The 24420-nt window shown below is 40.4% G+C and overlaps 1 protein-coding gene across 1 annotated transcript in view; it reads right to left on the bottom strand.

Moving 5' to 3' along the window:
• ocrl (OCRL inositol polyphosphate-5-phosphatase) overlaps positions 1 to 24420 on the bottom strand; it is a 138318-nt gene that overhangs the window by 9239 nt on the left and 104659 nt on the right. Inside the window, exons 20-21 of the mRNA XM_060927699.1 lie at positions 17685 to 17769; positions 8619 to 8746 (exon numbers count right to left, since the gene is read on the bottom strand). Of these exons, the coding sequence (XP_060783682.1) occupies positions 8619 to 8746; positions 17685 to 17769 (213 nt within the window). The remainder of the gene's footprint in view (positions 1 to 8618; positions 8747 to 17684; positions 17770 to 24420) is intronic.

Here is a 24420-nt window from a genome sequence, read left to right as displayed (position 1 = left end):
GCAATGTATAGAGTGGATTTCTGATTAGTTTAAAGTGATCTTCATTGAAAAGAACAGTGCTTTTCTTTCAAAAATAAGGACATTTCAAAGTGACCCCAAACTTTTGAATGGTAGTGTATACATTACTTAATCAACATGTACGGTATACCGACTTTCAAAACTGTACCACTCATAGTTTTCAAGTTCTGCTCCGGAAACAAAACCTAACCCTAAAGGCCAATTTATGCTGACAACCCAGTCCTCGCAGATGGTGTCGTAGATGGCGTCTGGGTAGCCCCCCCCCCCTTCGCAGACGCTCTGCGCGCACCTCCCAAAAATTGTGACCACCGCAGAAGCCTCGCAGACAAGAGGGCTCTGATTGGTCCACTCTAGAGGGTGTAGGGAGGGTGAGGAACTGTCTTGATGCCCATCTGGGTCAAATAGTCTGTGACAAGGATGGAGTTGTGGACTGGTGCATTGTCCTGGTGGAAATGATAAGTTTCCAGACTTTTTTTGTACAGGCATTTAAAATTGTCGTAGACTCTTGAAAATTCAGTATGTTATTGCTATACTTCTTATGAGATGACTGACCAATTTTTATCATTTCGGGTTCAAATGAACAGCTATAGCAGGAATTGGAATACACCCTACTAAAGCCTGATTGTCGCAGCTGGTGAATTTCAAAATGCAATCTGGACGTGAGGACACTTTAGAAGAACGATATGCAATAAAATTCTGTTTTAAACTTGGAAAAACTGCCACAGAAACGTATGGAATGCTTCAGACTGCTTATGGACCATCTTGCATGAATCGAGCATCGGTTTTTGATTGGCACAAGAGATTCAAGGAAGGCAGGGAGTCTGTGAGGGATGATGAGAGGTGTGGGAGGAGTAGGGAAGTCAGAACACCAGAGTTGATTGGCCAAATAAGTAATTTCATGGATACGGACCGTCGTGTGTCTATAGAGACAATAAGTGCACAGTTTGGTGTCAGTGTGGGAACTGTACACACAATTATTCACGAGGAACTGAAGATGCGGAAGATTTGCGCGAAGTTTGTCCCAAGGGTGCTCAGTGAAGATCAGAAAGAAAGACGTTGTAATGACAGCAGGGAGATGGTCGAGCTCATTAATTCAGATCCCCAAGTTCTTGATGCCCTGGTTACCTGCAATGAAAGCTGGATCTACTGCTATGACCCAGAGACAGAGTTCCCAGTGGAAGCATGCTGGCTCTCCCAGACCCAAGAAGGCCAGACAGAGCAAATCCACCCAAAAACTCATGATGATCCCTTTTTTTGACAGCATGGGCATGATCTACATGCACTGGGTTCCCACTGGACAGACAGTCAACAAGGAATACTATGTTGAGGTTTTAAGGGAGTTCAGGAAGAGATTCCGTCGGAAGAGGCCAGCACTCTTCAAATCGGGTCAGTGGCATTTCCACCAGGACAATGCACCAGTCCACAACTCCATCCTTGTCACAGACTATTTGACCCAGATGGGCATCAAGACAGTTCCTCACCCTCCCTACAGCCCAGACCTTGCTCCCTGTGACTTTTGGTTATTCCCTAAGCTCAAGGAAAACCTCAAAGGCAGTCGTTATGAGACAATTGAGGAGATGAAAGAGGCTGTGACGAGGGTCATTGACACGCTCACACAAGAGGACTTCCAGGGGGCCTTCCAGAAGTTGTTGGAACAGTACAACAAGTGCATTGCAGCCGGGGGAGATTACTTCGAAGGGGACTAGAGTTTCATGTGTGTACTATCAATAAAAGTGCCCATACGAAAAAAGTCTGGAAACTTATTGAAGGCACCTCGTACATCCGCTGTACACGCACTTCCGCTTCCCTACTTTCCCGGTTTGGTTTGTTTTCACTACCGCCATTTTTAAAAACACGAGCGAAGATGGAGCAGCATGAAGAGCGGTTGATCGAGGAAGTGAGGAAGTACGTACATCTATACGACTCCGGTTCTAGTCATTATAAGTAACCGGAGGATAAACACTCCACTAACCACACCCACTCCTAGCGATTTCGTGACTTCGCGCCCCCTTGCGTTGTGGCGGTGAATAACATCGCGCACACCTATTACTCCCCACTCAACGATAAATTACAACTGTCTGCGAAAAGCTATCTGCGAAAGCCTTGTTGCAAGAGCATGCAGAGGCCCTAAGACTAACCTGAGAGACCAAGTCTGAAACTGTTTCTATGGAAACATGAAAAATTTGAATTTCTCAGTATGAAAAGGCACATCGACATCACCTTGTTAGCATGTATACCAAGTTTCAAATCCATATCATGAATAGTTTTGGATATATGCTCCGGAAACGAACGTTGCTCTTAGAAACTGAGTCAAAATCTATTTTTTATGTAAAAACTTTAAATATATATTTTTTTCAAAAATCCAAAATAGCAGAAGGCACCAGTTCACATGCTGATAGATACATATACAAAAGTTTCATGAAGATATCTTCAGTAGTTTTAAAGATATGGCCTGGAAACGAAAACGGCGACCGGACGGACGGAACCCGTTTCTATAATAATAACAATGTAAGCATAATGATTGCTATAACCTATAAAGGTTATTTATTTATTGTTTGTTTTTTAAAGTAAACTGAAGTGTATTAAAGGAACAGTCCACTGTATTTCCATAATGAAATATGCTCTTATCTGAATTGAGACGAGCTGCTCCGTACCTGTCCGAGCTTTACGCGACCTCCCAGTCAGTCAGACGCAGTCAGACACGCTGTCACTCCTGTTAGCAATGTAGCTAGGCTCAGTATGGCCAATGGTATTTTTTGGGGCTGTAGTTAGATGCGACCAAACTCTTCCGCGTTTTTCCTGTTTACATAGGTTTATATGACCAGTGATATGAAACAAGTTCAGTTACACAAATTGAAACGTGGCGATTTTCTATGCTATGGAAAGTGCGCACTATAATGACAGGCGTACTAACACCTTCTGCGCGCTTCGGCAGTGCATTGATACGGAGCTCAGATATCAATGCGCTGTCGAAGCGCGCAGAAGGTGTTAGTACGCCTGTCATTATAGTGCGCACTTTCCATAGCATAGAAAATCGCCACGTTTCAATTTGTGTAACTGAACTTGTTTCATATCACTGGTCATATAAACCTATGTAAACAGGAAAAACGCGGAAGAGTTTGGTCGCATCTAACTACAGCCCCAAAAAATACCATTGGCCATACTGAGCCTAGCTACATTGCTAACAGGAGTGACAGCGCGTCTGACTGCGTCTGACTGACTGGGAGGTCGCGTAAAGCTCGGATAGGTACGGAGCAGCTCGTCTCAATTCAGATAAGAGCATATTTCATTATGGAAATACGGTGGACTGTTCCTTTAATATTAAATATGGAATGGAGTGCTGGATGGACGGGACTGCTGTAGGCTATAAATAAAACCTTGTATTAAGACATTTTGTACACATATTATGTTAAATTCAGAGATGCCAACTGTGGCAGCGGGGGCGTGGTCAAGCGCCGGTCTGTGACAGGAGGGCGGAGCCAGGGAAGGTGAGTGGCAGAATCGCTACACCTGACGGTAATTAACCTGTGTTTTGTGTGTTTTCCCAGTAACCGCTCCCTATTTAAGGAGGCAGAGGGAGAGCAGAGGGGAGCGCATCCCGGGACAAGAACACAGAGTGTGTGTGTGTGTGTTACGCTGCATGTTAAGAATTGGCGATTTAGACTGAAAAGTTGGGAAATAAAAAGCCTTTTTGCATCCAAAGCTTTGTCCTGCCGTCCTCTGTGCTCCACCCACACTTCGAAAGCGCTACACCAACCTTTCGTGAAATCAATGTGTAGTGACACATGCATACGAGCAGAGCGCCCGCAGGGAGCGTAGCGAGTCCAATCCAGCTGGGGGTTCAGCTTACAGCGCCCCCCGAGAACATTTCGGAAATTGGTGCTTTTTTAGGGCCATTCTGAGTGAATACAGGTGACTAAAATGAACTGGGACACTTCTTTTAATGCAGTACATTTTAGAGAAGGCACACATTCTTGTCATATACAGTCATATATAGGATAGGTAGGGCGTGTTGTGCGGAGGTTATGGGGGGCTGGTGTCAGTGTATGGGGCGTCCGGGCCCGGAGCCCTGCCTCATGCAGTACCTCCCCCTCCCCTCTGTCGTCCCATCATGATTTAGCTTGGGCAGGGGGGGCTGGCACCATAGCCATGAACAGGTGCTCAGGTAGTCATCATAATTAACTATTAAATAACTATTATTTTTAGAATTACTATCTATAAAAAATTTACTAACACAAATGATTAGCAAATAAAATAATACTCCCCCTCCCCCTCTCTCCTTCATTATGATCCAGTTTCCTTCTCCCTGGCCCGACACAGACCAGCACTGCTTATATACACTCACACACACACACGTGCTTACTTTCACATACCCCGCTCCCCCCCCCCAACATATACACACTGTCCCTCCACCCATAATTCAAGGCCCAAAACCCCTCCAAATCCCCCCCCCACCTACCCTCCTCTATCTCACATGCACATTCATTACCCCTAATCAACCCCACCCATCCTCCTCTATACAGCAATATAGCTCTTGTTTATCTTTGTCGAATTTGTCTCCATGTGTTCTGTTACATCTCTTTGTTAACATATTAGTAGTACTGTCCAGCCTTTGAAATTGTTGTTAGTTACGTCAGTGCTTCTGTTGTATGTCATGTGTATGTATTGATTTGTTTCATTCTGTCCTTTTTACTTTGTATTTGTTAGCAAATAAATTTAAAAAAAAAAAGAACTGGGACATGTTGGTTTGGGGGGGAGAAAACTGTTGATTTGGGGGTTTTTTTCAATCATCTGAAAAATAAAACCAAACCACAATCACTCATGATTTTCTCATGAGTGATACTCCTAACTCACCACATTCACACAAAGTAAAGACTTCTCTGGTAATTTGTATACAATCAACTTTCAAACAGTGGATATTATTTTCTTAACTTTACTACACAAGTGCAGATTACATACCATCAATATTTATAGATAACATACTGGAACACTCAATTAGCAAACACTCAAAGAGTTTACTAAACAAATGCAGATTACATGCCATCAGTGTTTATAGAGAATATGCTGGAACACTCAATTAGCAATACTCACATAGTTGTACTGGAACATGTCCATTTCCTTTTTATTCCCATGATTAACATCAAGTCACTTTGATTACTTTTAATTATCATCCACTTCCTTTCACTTTTAATCTCAATATCAAGTCAGATTACTTATTCAGTTCTGATTGATTTACTTCAGAAGATGACTCTTTCAGTTCCAACAATTTTTCTTTAGTAGGATGTTTGTGAGGTTACAACACCCCGACAGCCCCTCGATAGCTAGTGACATGGGCTGCTCGACATTCCATCACGGCATCGATAATTAAAGGGGAACAGAGGGCAATATATAGAGTAAATATAACAATAAAACACACATTAACGAACCTTATTCAAGACTTACAAAAGTTTTTTGTTCTAAGGTTGGAAAGTTATGGCCCTTTTCCACTACCCTTTTTCAGCTCACTTCAGCCCGACACGGCTCGCGTTTCGACTATCTAAGAACAGCACGACTCAGCTCGCTTCAGCCCTGCTTAGCCCCCAAAACTCGCACGGTTTTGGAGTGGGGCTGAAGCGAGCCAAACCGAGCCGAGTGGGGCTAGGGGCGTGAGGAGACACTCCCCTGTGCACTGATTGATGAGGAGGAGTGTCCTCACATGCCCACACACGCCCCGCGAGCACGCTGGGATCTGTAAACACCGCAAACCCGGAAGGAGAATTACGAATTACGAGAATTATGAAGCCTTATGCGCCTCGCCTCATCTATACGCTCTTGCCAGTATCTGTTGGCGTTGTCGGTGACAACAAGCCACAGCACCAAGACCAGCAACACTAACGACTCCATGTCCTCCATGTTTATTGTTTACTATCCGGGTCGTGAGACTACCGCTTAAAAGCTCACTGATGTCACTGTTTGCGCCGCCTAACGACATCACGTGACGTCCACCCACTTTCGCTAACTCCACCCAATGTGTCCACCCACTTCCAGCCAGCACGGTTCAGCGCGGTTGTAGTCGAAATGCAACTCCAACAGCCCCGCTCAGCTCGACTCAGCACGGCACGGCTCAGCCCGACTCAGCTGCGTTGGTAGTGGAAAAGCGGCATTATAGTGTTTTGAAAGTAGCTCGAGCAAACTATTTCCGCAGTTTGAACACCCTGCCATGATATTAATTTTATCCAATCAGAATGCACGTTCATTTTCTCTGCGTAACACTCATGACGTATGTATGTGCCCAGTTGTGTTGGCTCATTGAGGTTGGGACTAGCACGTGTGAATCGGAAAGTAGGATGAATTGTACAGTAAGTGATCGGCTACACAATGCCACAGTGTGTTGCTTTCGGGTGTAATAACAGGACCGATGGAAAGCATAACGATCCTCCAGACGTGTCTTTTCACTCGTTTCCGCTGAAAAACACCAAGCGAGTTCGAGCATGGCTACGTATGATCGGCAGAAGCGATTTCAAGCCATCATGCGCTTCAAGGCTATGTTCAAAACATTTCCTGCCCTCGGCATATGAGGAGGACTTATTTGCCAAATACGCTGGACTACAACCAGGGAAGAAGCAGCCCAGGCGAATTCTGAAGGATGATGCCGTACCAACGGAATTTTGTCATAGGCCAAGTGCAAGTGAGACGGCGGCGAGCGAGTTCTCTGCACGTTCTGTGAGGTTGAAAACGCGTCGAAAGGAAGCGAAAATGAAAGAGGTAGGACTCGTCTCGCATTGAAAAGTTGTAATATGCAAGAATAGGAATAGTATTGTAAGTGTTGTGTATTTGATTGATTTTGCAGATGAAAGAGATGCTTGTATCTGCTACGTCTACTTCACCTGGCTGTGCTCTGAAGAAGGTAAATATATGGTATTCTATGATTAATTCATCAGTTAGCAAATAAAGCTAACCAAAATAGAAACTTTACTTTCGCTTGCGTTTTGAGTTACAAAACATGATTACACGCTTCTCTCCTAGTGCAGTGGGTAGGGCTGACGTCACGGTCTTTTAAAAATGGCGACTCTTGTGCCGTTTAGCGTACCGACTATTATATTTACAATTACCAAGATATTTCGTTGTTTTCTAGTATATAAATTTGATAGAATACTTAAGAATACGTTACTTTGTCACATCAGCAACTAGGGATGTCCCGATCCGATCACGTGATCGGAAATCGGGCCCGATCACATGGTTTCAGACTCGATCGGAATCGGGCATTGCCTCCCGATCAGGGATCGGATATATATCTATATAATATATTCTCATTTTTAACACATCAATAGCTATGCGGTGGCACAGAGCGAGACCAGACCTCCTGTCTCAACACAGCAACATCAACGCGTGCGGCATGACATCACTTTGTAGCGGAGATGCTATTGGTTATTGGCTGCCTGTTGCCGGCAAAGTTGAACACGGAAGCAGCTCGAAGCGGAAAGCAAAGCATGAGATCTTTTTTTTTTTCGTTGGATGACAAAAGAAACGGGCTCAAACCTGAAAGGGTAGAAATGCTTGTTTTCATCAAGAAAAACGTTCATTTCCTTAATTGAAATTACTGTACACCACCGTGAGATGCGTTCTTAAAAGCAAATTACCGGCACTGTGGCACTTTATTTTTTTTATTTGTTTACATTCCTGCCAGGTATTTTAAGGTTATTTTTTAAAATTTGTTATTTATTGTTCAAACTGCCTCACGTAAGTGCTCTGTTTGCTAACGGAGTTGTTGGATGTTAAAATAAGGTGTTAAATAAAAAATGAGGAACATCCTGGATCCGTTTCTTTCCTCGTCTTTATTTTTTATGGATTATAAGAAGTATCGGATCGGGACTCGGTATCGGCAGATACTCAAAATCAAATGATCGGTATCGGATCGGAGGGCAAAAAAACCTGATCGGGACATCCCTATCAGCAACTGTATATATTTGGTACCCCTTTAATTCGCGCATGCGCAGAACGCTTGTCAACAAAGATGGCGGCACCCATCGAAGCAAACTTTGATCATAAATACAGTCAAAATATTGAATTATCAAGCGATAATTGGCCTCAAATGTACCGAACACCGGCAAAATATCGTGAACCCTTATAGATTCACGCGTTTCTAACCGCATCCATGCTAAAATCATATGAATCCCATATAAACTGAATAGACTGTCGTAGCCTCGTAGTGCTACTGTCAAAAACGTAGTGACTACGCGCCAATCGTAGTGATTGGCATCTCTGTAAATTAAATTCAAATCGAACAAATAAACCCGAATTGATTTTTGGGACGGTGTTGCGATTTCTCCCTTTTTTGCTTGTGGCAGTAGGCAGGCGGCAGGCTTTAAAACGCTAGAACCTTTATTTCTGACTGAGAAACAGTGTTCAGAACTTCATCCAACAGAAAATGTCCATGTGAATGGGTTTCCCAGGCTGCCCCACATACAGCGTAATATCATTAATGGCTGCCAATTTGCTGGAAAAAATAAAATAAAAATCAGCCGTTTTAATGAGCTTAACTAAATCAGTACTGTTCTATTCATCATGGACTACAGTGAATTAGGTTGATGTAGAAAAGCTCTTCGAGAGCGTGTGTGTACCTGTTTACAAAGACGAGTGTCATGTGAGCTTTCGAGACAGCGTTGATAGAGTTCATAACACACCACAGGCTCAGGCACAGCCTCCAAGAAGATCAGCAGGGCTTCGGCTACAGAATGGTTACTGCCAGCTGATGCACACAGTTAGGGGGCAAATACAAACTGAACAACCATACACACACACGCACACACACAAGTATCCTGTCAATGTGAGGAGAACCATGGCAACATTTAACAAAACTGAAGAATGCAGGACAAACTGGACTGAGAGGACCTCTGTGGCAGTGTGCAGTGACAGACTGCAGGAGAAAGTAAAGCAGTAATGACAAGGAAAGAGAGCAAAACAAAGGGTGTACTGTCTCCCTGAAATAGTTCAGGTCCCATTAGGAAAGAGCCAAATGTGCTTCAGGGCTCTCAGTCAAAAAAAAAAAAAAAAAAGAAGGGAAAAAAAAAAAACCCACACAAACACAGCCAGGTGAAAGTGCAGAATTAAATCGTGTGGGAGAGAACTGTTTAAGCAGAGCATTTTTAGACCCTGGGCAATTTTATAACCACAATGTCATCTGACTGTCAGGTTTATACAGGGATCCCAGACGTCCGCTATTTAGCGGAATTCCGCTATTTTTCTAGCCAAAGTGATGGTGGTTTTTTTTTCTTTAAATCTCTTGTATATCCGTTAAAAATATGTTTAAGTAAAATGACCAGCAGAATACGTTCTGATTTGGTTTGCTTGTTTAGCGATGTTTTTTGTCAGCTTCGTTTGTTCTCGTTGACATTCGGGAACACTCGGAAGTTAAATTGAGGTGAATACCGCGAGACTGTACGCGATAGAACGAGAAAACAATATGGCTGCGCCCATTTGCTAGAAAATGTGTTTTAACTCCGTTCGTGCTTTTGTTTCTAATGCGTTGAACTTAATTCAATATGCAGGGCTGTGAAATTTCCGCGGATTCTGTCGCGAAAAATATCATCTTCACAAAACGTCTATTTTTGCATTAAAAATCATTGGGAGGTGGGGTGGGGGTCTAGTCGGTTTTAATCGCCTTGCACGAGACCGGCAGCTCAATACAGCTGGACTTGCGGAGTTTTATGCCAGCTGAGCGTGGAACACGTCTTGATTGCGACTCAGGAGCAGTGTTGCCAGATTGGGCGGTTTCAAGTGCATTTTGGTGGGTTTTGAACATATTTTGGGCTGGAAAACGTCAGCAGTATCTGGCAACACTGCTCAGGAGTGCATGACAGAGCTAAAAACAGCTATTGCGTGACCTGGCACCGCGTACATGAATTTTGTACTTACAGGGTGTAAGATCAGACATAGTTAAGATGCCATCAAAAAGGAAAGCTAAGGAGGTGTTTGAGAGAGATGCAAAGAGGGCTAGAAAAGAACACACAGACAGACTGAAGGAAAAGATGAAGAACAAGTTTGCAAAACTGAAAGAGATGGTGTTAAAGAAAAGAAAATTAAAAGACTTTCATTAGATGCTGTTTGACAGACTATGAACATTTTGTAAATAGCTTTAATAGAGGAATGCAAATACTATAGAACTAATAACTAATAGCCTTACTGAAAGATGAATTGAAAGAAATAGCTGGGAGTGATGCAAAGAGGAATAGAAGGAGCCAGAAGTAAAAGAAAAGATGTAAATAATATATTAGATAAGAAACATTAATTTTTTTAAACTTTTGCTCTGTAGACAAGAGACATTGTGACAGATTCTTGGAAAAAGCCAGGACATAATACAAGAATTAAGTGTAATTTGGAAGACAACAGGTATCTCACTTAAATATTGAGCATGATTTTTCACAGTCATTTTTGAAAGGCCTATCAAAGTTTTCTTTTATTAACATTTCTTTAAATTGTTATTTACACATTTTTTTCCCTTTTATTTTGATTAAGAGATAAAATACATAGGCATTTATTAGATATTTCAAGGTATTTTACATGGATCTTTCATTTTAAAAGAGAAAACTGTTGATAGGTATTTTATATGGCAAAATGAAGACCAAGACTAGTCAAATATTTACTTGTTGAGATCAATTTTTTTACTTGCAGGAAATGCTCAGAATACACCATATAACACCTAAAATGGCTTGGTGTCTGAGGCCCCCCAGACCCCCCCCTTTTCCTCAGATTTCTTATTTACAATTTCACAGCCCTAAATGTGTCATGGAAAAAAAAGATATCGTCCATAAAAGAGATAGCGGAACAGTGTCCGGGTTAGAAGTATATTCTTCAAAGCTACATTTTCATCTAATTTTTATAAATAACAATTTTTTTTTGCCACTTATGTCATTGATTACAAAATATGGCATCAAATAGATACACATTGTTAAATTCTGTTGCTATTCTATGTTAAATCTATGTAAAAAATGTATTCTATAGCATCTTTAAATGTTAAAATCTCAACAGCTTCAGGGGGCTTGCAGCCCCCTTGACCCCTGCTGATAGTTTCTTACATTCCTCTATTTTTTTCAATTACTGCTGGGATCCCTGTTTATAATACGTGAAATATTCTATAATCCAAATACAAAACAAGTTTTGTGGCTACTGCCTCACATAAAGGCTGTATGTAGCAATCGTGCACTGCATACAGGTGTCCCTATTAAAATGACCGTGAGCGTAGACAATTCGGTTCACTATTTGAAATAAACGGACGAGACTAAAGAAACCGCTTTCAGACAGGTTTATGCTTATTACAGAGGGAAAGTGCGTTCCACTGAGCTCTAGCGCCGGGCCATTTCCGGGAAATAAGAGTTTCAGTCATGGCGACAGCGTGTGTACGTCAGCCTCGGATCGGAGGTTTCAGTTTCGAAAACTGTAAGCGGTAAGAGTAGAATAATATAAAAAGTACCGGTACAGACACTTGGTATATTTTACTACGATGATTTTTAAATTGTTCATTTTTGGATTACGCTTCATTTTTGTGGCTACTGCCTCACAGAGTAAATATATATATATGCTGTATTTACTGTGTAGATTAGGGATGGCGAAAACTAAAAAAAATCTTGACCGACCACGGAGCCTCATTAGCCGGTTAAAGTCGGTTAACCTATGAGTTTAAAATTCTAGAATTGGAATTATTAGAATCTATTCTAAATCTAACCGCAAGCATCCGCACATTCAGTCCCAGTCGCTGCCCTCCACTCACATTACCTTTTCTACAGCGCAAAACATTTAGTCAAACGCGGCACTGATGTCGAGGGGTTTGTATTGGAGCGGAGGACAAATGGCTCCAGCTTGGAGACATCGTGAGAAGCGTGAAATCCCACCTCGACCCCTCCTCCTTGTCCTTCTCCACCCGGGTCTGTGTCTGCGGCCGTGTCAGCAAGGGGCGCGCACTTTTGTTAAGTTGCAACTTGGCATTAAAAATATCAGTGTGAACATGTTCTCAATAAATTGCCGTCATTTTCTAAGCAGCAAGCTTTAGCTCAGTCACTACCGCTGCTTGCGTTGAGTAGCCTATTGAAAACAATCCTATCATACACTTGTCCCATCTTAACTTTTCATTGAAGATGGGACGCTTTAGCGATACGGCCCCTGGTGTTTACAGTTAACTGCAGTAGGCTGTGTGTTGATATTGCATACTGCTACGGACTAGGCACTTTTCTTCGAAGTGAGCCACAGAGACCTCATACTGCAATTGTTTTCCAGCTACTGATATTACGGTTACATGGCTGCTAATTGTGCACAGCCATTGGGAATGGAATAGCTGGAGCTGAGCTGATTAGCCGCTAGCTAATATAGCAACTGTCTGATGCTAAGTAACATCAGTGAGTAACCAGGTTTTAGTTCAGATCTTGTGTATTATTATTACGTTGACATTAATATTCACCAGACTAATCAACCATCGACTTCATTCATGCGCCGTGTTCTTGTTTCTTTGATAGTCAAGAATTTCCTTGATGTTACGCAGTAAAATGTAATCCAACACTGAGACTTTTCTTTCGCCGAGTGGCAGCTGTCTTCAACTGGGGCGGGAGGGCGGGACATGACTGAATGGGTGTTTCTGATTTGTCAGCTGTCGTCCTTACACCGCATGGCATGCCCCAAGCGTTTATAACACAGAATTCCAGGTTCTCCGCTCCAAAATCGGCAGCTTCAAAACGATTGATTTTTTTTTTAACCGACACCCAAAAAAAAATTAACCGGTTGACGTTGATTCGGTCAACCATTGGTCAAACGGTCATCGGTTAACATCCCTAGTGTAGACATGGTATCAGAAAACTATTTTATTTATAAGCAGTAGCCACATGGACCCATAGGGTACCTAGTTTTTATCTCTGGCTAGGTGTGCAATTTCATGCTTTGCACTGGCTGTAGCTACGACAGAGAAAAGTTATCCATCAGCTCACACTTTGAAGAACAAGTCCAGATCTTACCCTCACATTACAATCACGATTTTTTTTCCCCAGTACGATAAATACAACTGAGATACAGTACTGGTCAGACGTTTGGACACACCATAGGTTTGAGTCATAGGTTTTTCTACTGTTTGTTTTTTGTTTTTTTTCACCGCGGAATAACTGGAGCTGATGCTGAGTCTGACGACAGCCACGCAGAAGAAGAGGAAACGGCGCTTCATCTGCCGCTGGAGGCAGAGTTGTTCAGAAGCGACACCGAGGATGAGGAATTCAATGGATTTGCTGATTTGGAGTGAAATCATCAGCTTGATAAACTTGATTGACCTGTGTTTTATTATTAATGATAGGCCTATAGTTATTTAAATAAGTTATGTAGTGATTTTAGGCAGTGCTTAATTTGTGAAGTGGGAGGTCCCAGAACGCAGGAGGTGGGTGGGTCCGGCGACTCAAAAAAAAAAAAGGCGGGGGATGGTTTACTATAACTTTACGCACATGCGCTTATTGTGTGTGTAAAATAATAATAATAATAATAATATCAGACATTATGATCTTAGAAAACGCTTTAGTGACAAACAGTTACAGACAGTAATATGTCGTGATATTATATTATAAAATATTAATTTTTATTAGTCTATATATTAAATTATATATTACATTTATCTTCTAAAATAACAGACTGTACTCATCACAACCGGTTTATTTCACCATTGGAGATCAGATCACACAAGACATGAGTTAAATGACTCATTTTAAGGATTTAAGTAAGGGATTTAAAAGCGGTTGTTGTTGTTTTTTTTTCACTAGACGGTTGTTTTTACTACCGTACCCGTCTTTGGAGATGATATACCTATAGCCTACTTGACCTCTGATTTGATGAAATAAAATTCGACAAAAATGAAGAATGACACTCCTCGATGATGACTACAGCTTTAATAACACAGATGAAAGAGCCATGGGGCGATAATAAGCCCTACCGGTAAAAATATTCTAAAAGCAAACTGATTAATGCATCAGTAATAGGCTACTAATATTAGTTATAATAATAATAATAATACAGGCTATTAGTAATAACGATAGTGATAGTATTAAAGATAGTAGTAGATATTTAAAATAATCAGACGAGGCTACTTACAGGGCAAAGGGCGTGTTATCACTGCTCAGCTGTTCGTTTATTAAATAAGCAATGCAGTCACGCAGTAACCACGCGCCGATTATCAGATACAATCACAGATTCTATGGATAGAATAACCCTTCAAAAAAGTGCGACTTATAGTCCGGTGCGACGTATATATGTTTTTTTCGTCTTCATAATGCATTTTTTGGCTGATGCGACTTAAACTCCGGAGCGACGTATAGTCCGGAAAATATGGTAAGTGGCCAACAAAAAAAAAAAAAAGTGTTAAAAGAAACAAAAACCAATATGTTCTATATTTTAAATTCTTCAAAGTAGCCAGCGTTTCCCTTGATGATGCTTCACACACTATCGGCATTATCTTAACCAGCTTCATGAGGTAGTCACCTGGAATGCTTTTCAATTAACAGCTGTGCCTCATCAAAAGTTAATGAGTTATTTCTGGCCTTCTTAATGCGTTTGAGATCAAACAGTAAATAGTAAAGAATAAAAATGGAGTAAACAGCCCTATTCCACAACTGGAGTAATCCATATGATTTGAAGACCTGCTGAACTAAGTAAAGAGTAAAAGACATCCATCATTACTTTAAGACATGAAGTGACTCTTAATTCCAGTCTTCGAACTTGCCGGTAGTCCAAAGCCCGAGGCTGGTAGAACACCGTATCGGTCTAGTGAATTTATTTAGGTCGCTAGTCCGACAGGCTGGTGCGAGAACAGTCTCCGAAAGTAGTGTGATAATTTGTTCCTGAACGTAAAATACTTTTGAAAATGCAAATCAGATGACAAAAAGCAGTATTATTTTTGTCAAAGTGAAACTTGACATCGATCTACAGTGGTGCTTGAAAGTTTGTGAACACTTTAGAATTTTCTATATTTCTGCATAAATATGACCAAAAACATCAGATTTTCACACAAGTCCTAAAAGTAGATAAAGAGAACCCAGTTAAACAAATGAGACAAAAATATTATACTTGGTCATTTATTTATTGAGGAAAATGATCCAATATTACATATCTGTGCGTGGCAAAAGTATGTGAACCTTTGCTTTCAGTATGTGGTGTGACCCCCTTGTGCAGCAAGAACTGCAACTAAACGTTTGCGGTAACTGTTGATCAGTCCTGCACACCGGCTTGGAGGAATTTTAGCCCATTCCTCCATACAGAACAGCTTCAACTCTGGGATGTTGGTGGGTTTCCTCACACGAACTGCTTGCTTCAGGTCCTTCCACAACATTTTGATTGGATTAAGGTCAGGACTTTGACTTGGCCATTCCAAAACATTAACTTTATTCTTCTTTAACCATTCTTTGGTAGAACGACTTGTGTGCTTAGGGTCGTTGTCTTGCTGCATGACCCACCTTCTCTTGAGATTCAGTTCATGGACAGATGTCCTGACATTTTCCTTTAGAATTCACTGGTATAATTCAGAATTCATTGTTCCATCAATGATGGCAAGCCGTCCTGGCCCAGATGCAGAAAAACAGGCCCAAACCATGATACTACCACCACCATGTTTCACAGATGGGATAAGGTTCTTATGCTGGAATGCAGTGTTTTCCTTTCTCCAAACATAACACTTCTAATTTAAACCAAAAAAGTTCTATTTTGGTCTCATCCGTCCACAAAGCACTTTTCCAATAGCCTTCTGGCTTGTCCATGTGATCTTTAGCAAACTGCAGACGAGCAGCAATGTTCTTTTCGGAGAGCAGTGGCTTTCTCCTTGCAACCCTGCCATGCACACCATTGTTGTTCAGTGCTCTCCTGATGGTGGACTCATGAACATTAACATTAGCCAATGTGAGAGAGGCCTTCAGTTGCTTAGAAGTTACCCTGGGGTCCTTTGTGACCTCGCCGACTATTCCACGCCTTGCTCTTGGAGTGATCTTTGTTGGTCGACCACTCCTGGGGAGGGTAACAATGGTCTTGAATTTCCTCCATTTGTACACAATCTGTCTGACTGTGGATTGGTGGAGTCCAAACTCTTTAGAGATGGTTTTGTAACCTTTTCCAGCCTGATGAGCATCAACAATGCTTTTTCTGAGGTCCTCAGAAATCTCCTTTGTTCGTGCCATGATACACTTCCACAAACATGTGTTGTGAAGATCAGACTTTGATAGATCCCTGTTCTTTAAATAAAACAGGGTGCCCACTCACACCTGATCGTCATCCCATTGATTGAAAACACCTGACTCTAATTTCACCTTCAAATTAACTGCTAATCCTAGAGGTTCACATACTTTTGCCACTCACAGATATGTAATATCGGATCATTTTCCTCAATAAATAAATGACCAAGTATAATATTTTTGTCTCATTTGTTTAACTGGATTCTCTTTATCTACTTTTAGGACTTGTGTGAAAATCTGAAGATGTTTTAGATCATATTTATGCAGAAATATAGAAAATTCTAAAGGGTTCACAAACTTTCAAGCACCACTGTACTTTGGAAAAGCCAACTATACTAAAAATAGTCACATACATGATGCACTCATGTTTTCCCGGCCATTTCCGCTATTAGTGTCAACCTTTGACACTGCCATTTTTAACCTCGAGCGTGACTGACTGGTTCATGGTGAACTCTTTGACCAACGGTAAATTTTTCGAAAGACTGCGTGTCTTTTTCGCACCATACGAATATTGCCGAACTCTGACTTTACTCATTAGCCTCTACTATTTGTACCGGAGAAGCACACCTTGATGAAATTGCCGAAGTTTGTTAATAATCAAGGGCATAACTCTGGTAAAATTTGCCCAAATTAAACGAAACTTCAATCTGCGTATAACTGTCATATAACAAAGCCTTTTGCCAAGTTTGGTGAAATTCCTCCACAAACTGTGAGAGGAGTTGATTTCAGAAGGACGTACACCCTCATGAAATTGTCAAAGTACAAGTTATTTAATCAAGGCTCAAAACTCTGGGAAAATTTTCACAAACGGAATTAAATCGCAATCTGCGTATTACCGTCATATAACAAGGCCTTTTGCCAAGCTTCGAGAAATTCGTCCAAAAATTATGAGAGGAGTCGATTTCAGAAGGAAAACACACCTTCATGAAATTGTCTAAGTCTAATTTTGTTAATCAAGGGCTGTAACTCTGGCAAAATGCGACTGAACTGAACGAAATTAATATATGCGTATTACCGATATACGACAAAGAATCCTGCCAAGTTTCGTGAAATTCCTCCAAAAATTGTGAGAGGAGTTGATTTCAGAAGGTGAGCACCCTTCCCAGGACGGACATCGCCACGATATAATCCCCCTTCGGGCCTTTCGGCCAGCGAGGGATAATAAGTACATTAACCTTGCAGCTGGAACTCCTCTCAGAGCCATGCTGTTACAGACAATTCAGCAACACCTTCTAACCAATCACTGTTCTGTAATAGAATTTTTTTTTAATCTATCTCTAGAAGAAATGACATTATGAAAATAATGTTTTATTTTTTCAAGTGGGTATTATAGTTATACAGGACAAGAAAAAAAGTGAGATTAGTGAAATCTGCTGGAAAAAAACATTTTCCCTACATTTTTATCAGGAAATAGTGTACAGCACTTAGTCATCTGGGAGAAAAGGATACGGATGGAGTCGGGAATACTAGTGTCCAAACAGTCGATGATGCTCTGCAAGTCATCTTGTAGTCCGGGTGTCTGAAAAAGGTCCTCCTAGAGAAATAATTACAATTTTACTTCAAGCATGACCCATTTAAATAGTATCATATACATATAATAAAGCTCTGGGGGTGGGGTGGGGGGAATGTAGTTTTATTTGTAATTACAGCTAACTCGTGTTCATCTCATTGATTCCAGTTACAGGATTGCACCATAAAGCAGGTGGGACTTTTAGGGGTTTGGTTTTGGTTTTCCCCCCCTGTTTACGCTGCTATTTAAAGAACTCTAAAAATGGATACAGGAGAAGACGATCCTGATTCTCAAAACGTGTCCGTCAGATAATCGGTACAAAAAAAAAGCAACAATTTATCATGGCATAGAGCAAACTAATATTTTACAGGTGGTAACAGCTGGCTATCTATTAAAAACATTTTATATGTTGAAGGCAGTGACTGTCTTTCAGTTAAAAAGAGTAAAATATTATAGAATCAATTTTGTGCCAAAATGTTCATACAATACTTTTGAAATATCAAACAAAAACGATAAAACAAAATTCAAAAAAAAAAAAAAAAGTCAATTTTTTTTTAGACTGGCAAACAAATTATTCGTGTAATCGTGCAAAATATCAGTCTGTTACTCTTCAGAAACCTTTTATTTTTGTTCCGCGTCTTTCTCAGTTTTGTTTGGCGTAATTTATTTTGGTTGCGATTCCAGCTTTCTCGTTTGCGCTCCCTGACATTTTGCTTGCAGTTTTGGCACAAACTTCGCGTGTGGGTGGGCTGTCCAGGAATGCATTCCCATTGGGTAACTTGTGTTTGACTGACAGCACCGCTCAGCCATTTCCTACTCGGATTCTGGCGGACTGTTTGACGAGTGTATGTGTTGCAGTAGTGCACATTATGCAGGTGTTTCGTGGCAAGTCAAATGTTAGCCTTAGCTCCACTACCCAATATAATAACTGCCTTGCTAACGTTAAACACGCCTGCATAATGTGCACTACTGCAACACATACAACACATTTGTCCCGTACTTACACTTTGTTGAATTAATTCAATATCATAGTCGCCACTGAAGTCCACTCGATCCTTGTTTACCGTCAATGGATCGGTCACTCGTCAAACAGTCCGCCAGAATCCGAGTAGGGAATGGCTGAGCGTAGCTGTCAGTCAAACACAAGTTACCCAATGGGAATGCATTCCTGGACAGCCCACCCACACGTGAAATTTGTGCCAAAACTGCAAGCAAAAAGTCAGGGAGCGCAAACGAGAAAGCTGGAATCGCAACCAAAATAAATTACGTCAAACAAAACTGAGAAAGACGCGGAACAAAAATAAAAGGTTTCTGAAGCGTAATAGACTGATATTTTGCACGATTACACGAATAATTTGTTTGCCAGTCTAAAAAAAAAATTTACTTTTTTTTAAATTTTGATTTGTTGGTTTTGTTTGATATTTCAAAAGTATTGTATGAACATTTTGGCACAAAATTGATTCCATAAAATATAACAGTTTCAATTCACTGCAAACCTATAACCCACCCCTTTCCTTTTTTTTTTTTTTTTTAAACTTCCTTGACATTACCAGTACAGGTAGTCATCGACTTACGACCGATCGACTTTACGACCGTCTGGTTATGACTGGCAAGTGTTTCCCAGCTGAGCTAGCTGAGCGTACGACAGTTTCCGCCCCAGCTCCCGGCAGCGCCTCTCGCCGCGTACAACAGTTTCCGCCCCAGCTCCAGGCACATGCGCAGTCTCTCTCGCGCTCCCTCGCACACTCCGTCATACAGTTTCCGCCCCAGCTCCTGGTTTATGAAACGAGCAAATGCTCCCGCCAGCCCGAGCGCTGCAACAGCTGATGATGACGTAGACGACCCACAGCCAAGCACCAGTGATGCCAGCGGTCACAAAATTTTGTATTTTGCTATGTTTTACATTTGTATTTTGGTATGTTTCAAACTAAAATGTTTTCTGTTTTTCACACCTGTATTTCGTATTTTTTGTTTTGCACATATTAAACGAATTGTACTGTACGCAGTGTAGTATGCAGTGTTTGACTTAAACCAAATAATGAGCCAAGGCAATGAAATAAGAAAATGTTGATAAAATAAGACTTTAAGATGATTACAATATCATTACACATCACAATATACTTACGTTCATTTAACATAGGCCGACTTACGACCAGATCGGTTTACGACCGGGTCAGTCATAACCAAACGCAGTCGTAAGTCGACGACTACCTGTATATATTTCTGCATTTAGAAGAATAAGTAAAACTCCTGTGAGCAAAACAAATGACTGAAAGTAACTGCAACAAAAAGACTTGTTTAACATCCCTCAAAGTCGGTGAGTGTAATCTGGTCCCAAGCTTTTAACCCTTTGGGGTCGAGAGCTTCTCCGGCGAAGCTCAGCAGGTTTAGAATGAGTAGGTCATGTATTTAGATAAATATCTTCACGAGTTTTTCATCATACAAGCATGATAAACATACTGACAGAAACTTTATACTTTACACTTCCCTGTGTGCCCACTGCCAAATAATATAGTTTTTAAATTACCTAAATTAGATGAAACATAAAACTTGTCACCTTACTCAGTCACACCAGAGTCGGCGTGCTGAGTACCTACTTACGCATTCATAAAAGCCTATTCCCATGGTAACGACATGATAATCGCTTTCATTCTTTTGGTTTTGATTGGTTTCTCTTTCGCGGTGGGAACGCCCACCGTAAACAGGATAAAATCTGTCAGACACAGTTTAGGCCAGCGTTTCTCAGCCTTTTTTCAGTCACAGCACCCTCCAGAAGTATGCAAATTCTCAAGGCACCCCCATATAAAATATACGCAGTCACGCTGACCATACGCTGACCCCGGCAGTGACATTGTGACATGGGAAAGGGGGCCGTGAGACAAATTTTGATGATGCATGAGGAGGCGATGATCTGCATTACTGTAACTATCACTTTTTTGAATTTTAATTCATTTTATTTATTTCAATGTTAGAATATATCATTTTTTGACGGCACCCCTAATGAAGCCAGACGGCACCCCGGTTGAGAAAGGCTGGTTTAGGCTATTTAGAGGTAAAACTGGTTGCGGGATGGCACGTGGATTCATGTGCTTCAGATGATTCAGGACAGCGAATCAATTCAATCTTGAGAACTGCGACACTGATGAACAGTGGGTTTTTTTTTGTTTGGGGGGGGATTTATTTATTTTTACTTCTACTCGATTCAGCCAAAGATCAGCTCGAGTAAGTGTAAATATTTCTTCTATTTCTGATGAGCAGATCGGTTGATATGCGTGCGCTGTAGTGCATATACAGGAAAAATGACTGAGCAATTTTTCCAGAGTTAAAAGTATTTTCCTCAAAAAGAGTTAATTTTGCTCCATTTTGAGTTTAGAGAGTAAAATCTGCAGTTGGAGCAAAATTACAGAGCAATTGTGTAACAGAGGAACAGAGTTGGTTGTGGCTCTGAGCTGAGTAAAATAGTACAAGAGTTAATTTCAAGACACACTGAACAGAGTCAAATACCAAAATAAAGTCAAATACCAGATAAATGAAGCTGTTGTAAAAATCAGTTTTAGAACAGAGTTGGAATGTATGAAAAAACATGACCTTACCCATTGTGACTTGACCTGGTGGGATTAAGAGTTGGCAGTGGGCGGGGTTTTCACTCTTCTCATTGAATGGAATGGAATTTTTTACTCTTCCCATTGAATACCCAACCCTTTATCCCAAAACAATAGGACAAATTTTTTTGATGGCCAGTTAATTGTCCAAATCAATGGAGCAGATTTAAGCTTTTATGCTTGATACATTCCTAAGACTGAACAGAATCACCTCAAGTGACCAAAACGGTTCGTCACAATGGGTAAGGTCATGTTTTGGTTTTCACACATTCCAACACTGTTCTAAAACTGCTTTTGACAACATCTTCATTTAGATATTTTTTAAAAAGTACAATCATAACATACATACTACATAGATCTTATTCTAGCAGAACTTGTGCTGAATACAAAAAAAAAAAAGTCTTATGACTTTGAAAATACTGCTTAGATTTGTTGAAATTGACAACGAAATCAGAGCATGCCAAAATCATTAGAGTGCCAGAAAATACCCTCAGACCCCACAGGGTTAAGCTTATAATGTAGAGCATTATAATGATGATGATCATCATCAGCCCTGTTCTATGTTCCTACAAAGCAGACAGAAATGGCCTCATTGATCAACATTCCAGTCAACCTGTGTGTACATGATTGCGTAAGCCAGGCCAAAATAAAACGTTTTGGAAATGCTGATTTTCTTCCTACTTGTGCGTCATCCATAAATTACCAAGCGCATACACTGCACAGCAGATTTGCATTTGGTGACGCCCATAAAGCTCACACAGCTGAAATGATGAGCAAAAGACAAAAGTGGAAAGTTTATTTAGACTCAGGTCTATGCCAATAAAAAAAAAAATTATATATATATATACACATACACACACACCAATGACCAATGGAAGACAAAAGTAGAGAATCGAACTGAATGGAGAAAGATGATTCGTCAAATATGTGACAAAGTCAACGAGAATAGAGTTCATGCATACGAAAAACAGAGGGACAAGAGGAGAAGGAAAGGAAATGAATCAAATACAATCTCAAACTGTTATATTATTTGTATGAACTTTATAATTTACTGTATCTTTTGTTGTGTTATACCTGTTTTCGGGATTAGGCGTATATATATATATATATATATATATATATATATATAAAATTTAACAACATAACAGCACCTGAGAAGGTGAAGAAACAAATTACACAAACTGTGAATTAGGTGTGAATTAAGCACGATGAAAAGAAAATGGTCTGACATGAAAATAGAGGAGAAAGAAAGGTGATGAGGGACACCAAGCACAAACACAGAAGGTATTTTTAACTTGTTTTAGGTTTTTCAGCTGACATGCTGAAGTGTTACACAGCATTAAAAAAATAATTAAAAAATAAATAAAATAAAAAAAAGATGCCGTGGCAAAAGCAACAATCCAGCTTCCATCCTCCAAAAAAATAAAATAAATAAATTGTACAGCTATGCAGACAGACAGAGTGCCCCTTTTATGCAGTGCCATTTCTTCTGTCATGATTGGATTTAATTTGCTTGCCTTAATTTATGGGTTTGTGTTGGCTGGTTTGTTTATTTTTCACATTCTTTAGTTAAATGTCAATAATATAAAATGATTGGTTTTCACAAAATGCTCTCGATGGTGTTTTTAGTCCCTGTCCTAGCGAAGAACAGTTTTACAATCCTTAGACAGAAGTGAAGCCAGTATCTTTGAGCTGCTGTTCGTGCAACGTCAGAGGGATGGCGTAATGCACTCAGAGGATCGATGGGGGAGAGAGAGTATGAAGTCCCTCCCTCCCTGAAAGAACCGGCAATTTCGCCCTCTTGGGCTGTGGCATCAATGGGATTTGAACTCGTGATCTCTGGACGATGGGGCTTTTCTGTTGCGCCATCTGGGAGCCTGAGGATGTGGTTCTGACAGAGACTACAAGGCATTGCTATAAGCTGCTCTAGGTAAGGGCATCTGCTAAATACTGTAATCCTAACAAAAATAAACAGTTTACACTCAACAGTATATTCCATATATAAAATAAAAGTGCAAGCAATCCATGCACATCATCTGTTTGAAGTCGATCAAGTTGAGATTTACATCAGCTAGTTTTCTTATGCATAAATTAACCCTGTGGGGTCTGAGGGTATTTTCTGGCACTCTTAATGACTTTGGCATGCTCCGATTTTGTCGTCAATTTCAACAAATCTAAGCAATATTTCCAAAGTCAAATGACTTTTTTTTGTATTCAGCACAAGTTCAGCTAGAATAAGATCTATGTAGTATGTATGTTATGATTGTACTTTTTAAAAAATATCTAAATGAAGATGTTGTCAAAAGCAGTTTTAGAACAGTGTTGGAATGTGTGAAAAACGAAACATGACCTTACCCATTGTGACGAACCGCTTTGGTCACTTGAGGTGATTCTGTTCAGTCTTAGGAATGTATCAAGCACAAAAACTTAAATCTGCTCCACTGATTTGGACAATTAACTGGCCATCAAAAGTTTTATGTCCTATTGTTTTGGGATAAAGGGTTGGCAGTGGGAGGGGTATTCAATGGGAAGAGTAAAAAATTCCATTCCATTCAATGAGAAGAGTGAAAACCCCTCCCACTGCCAACTCTTAATCCCATCAGGTCAAGTCACAATGGGTAAGGTCATGTTTTTTCACACATTCCAACTCCGTTCTAAAACTGCTTTTTACAATAGCTTCATTTATGTTATTTGACTTTATTTTGGTATTTGACTCTGTTTGGTGTGCCTTGAAATTAACTCTTGTACTATTTTACTCAGTTCAGAGCCACAACCAACTCTGTTCCTCTGTTACACAATTACTCTGTAATTTTGCTTCAACTGCAGATTTTACTCTCTAAACTCAAAATAGAGCAAAATTAACTCTTTTTGAGGAAAATACTTTTAACTTGGGAAAAAAATTGCTCAGTCATTTTTACTGTGTATGCACAACAGCGTACACACATCAAGCAATCTACTCATAATAAATAGAAGAAATATTTAGACTTAATCGAGTTGATCGTTGGCTGGATCGAGTCAAAGTTTAAAAACAAAAAAAGGGCTCTGTTCATCATCAGTGTTGCAGTTCTCAAGA

This window comes from Neoarius graeffei, chromosome 8 (genome assembly GCF_027579695.1).
Source record: "Neoarius graeffei isolate fNeoGra1 chromosome 8, fNeoGra1.pri, whole genome shotgun sequence".
NCBI lineage: Eukaryota > Metazoa > Chordata > Actinopteri > Siluriformes > Ariidae > Neoarius > Neoarius graeffei.
This window is presented reverse-complemented; position numbering and strand designations above follow the sequence as displayed.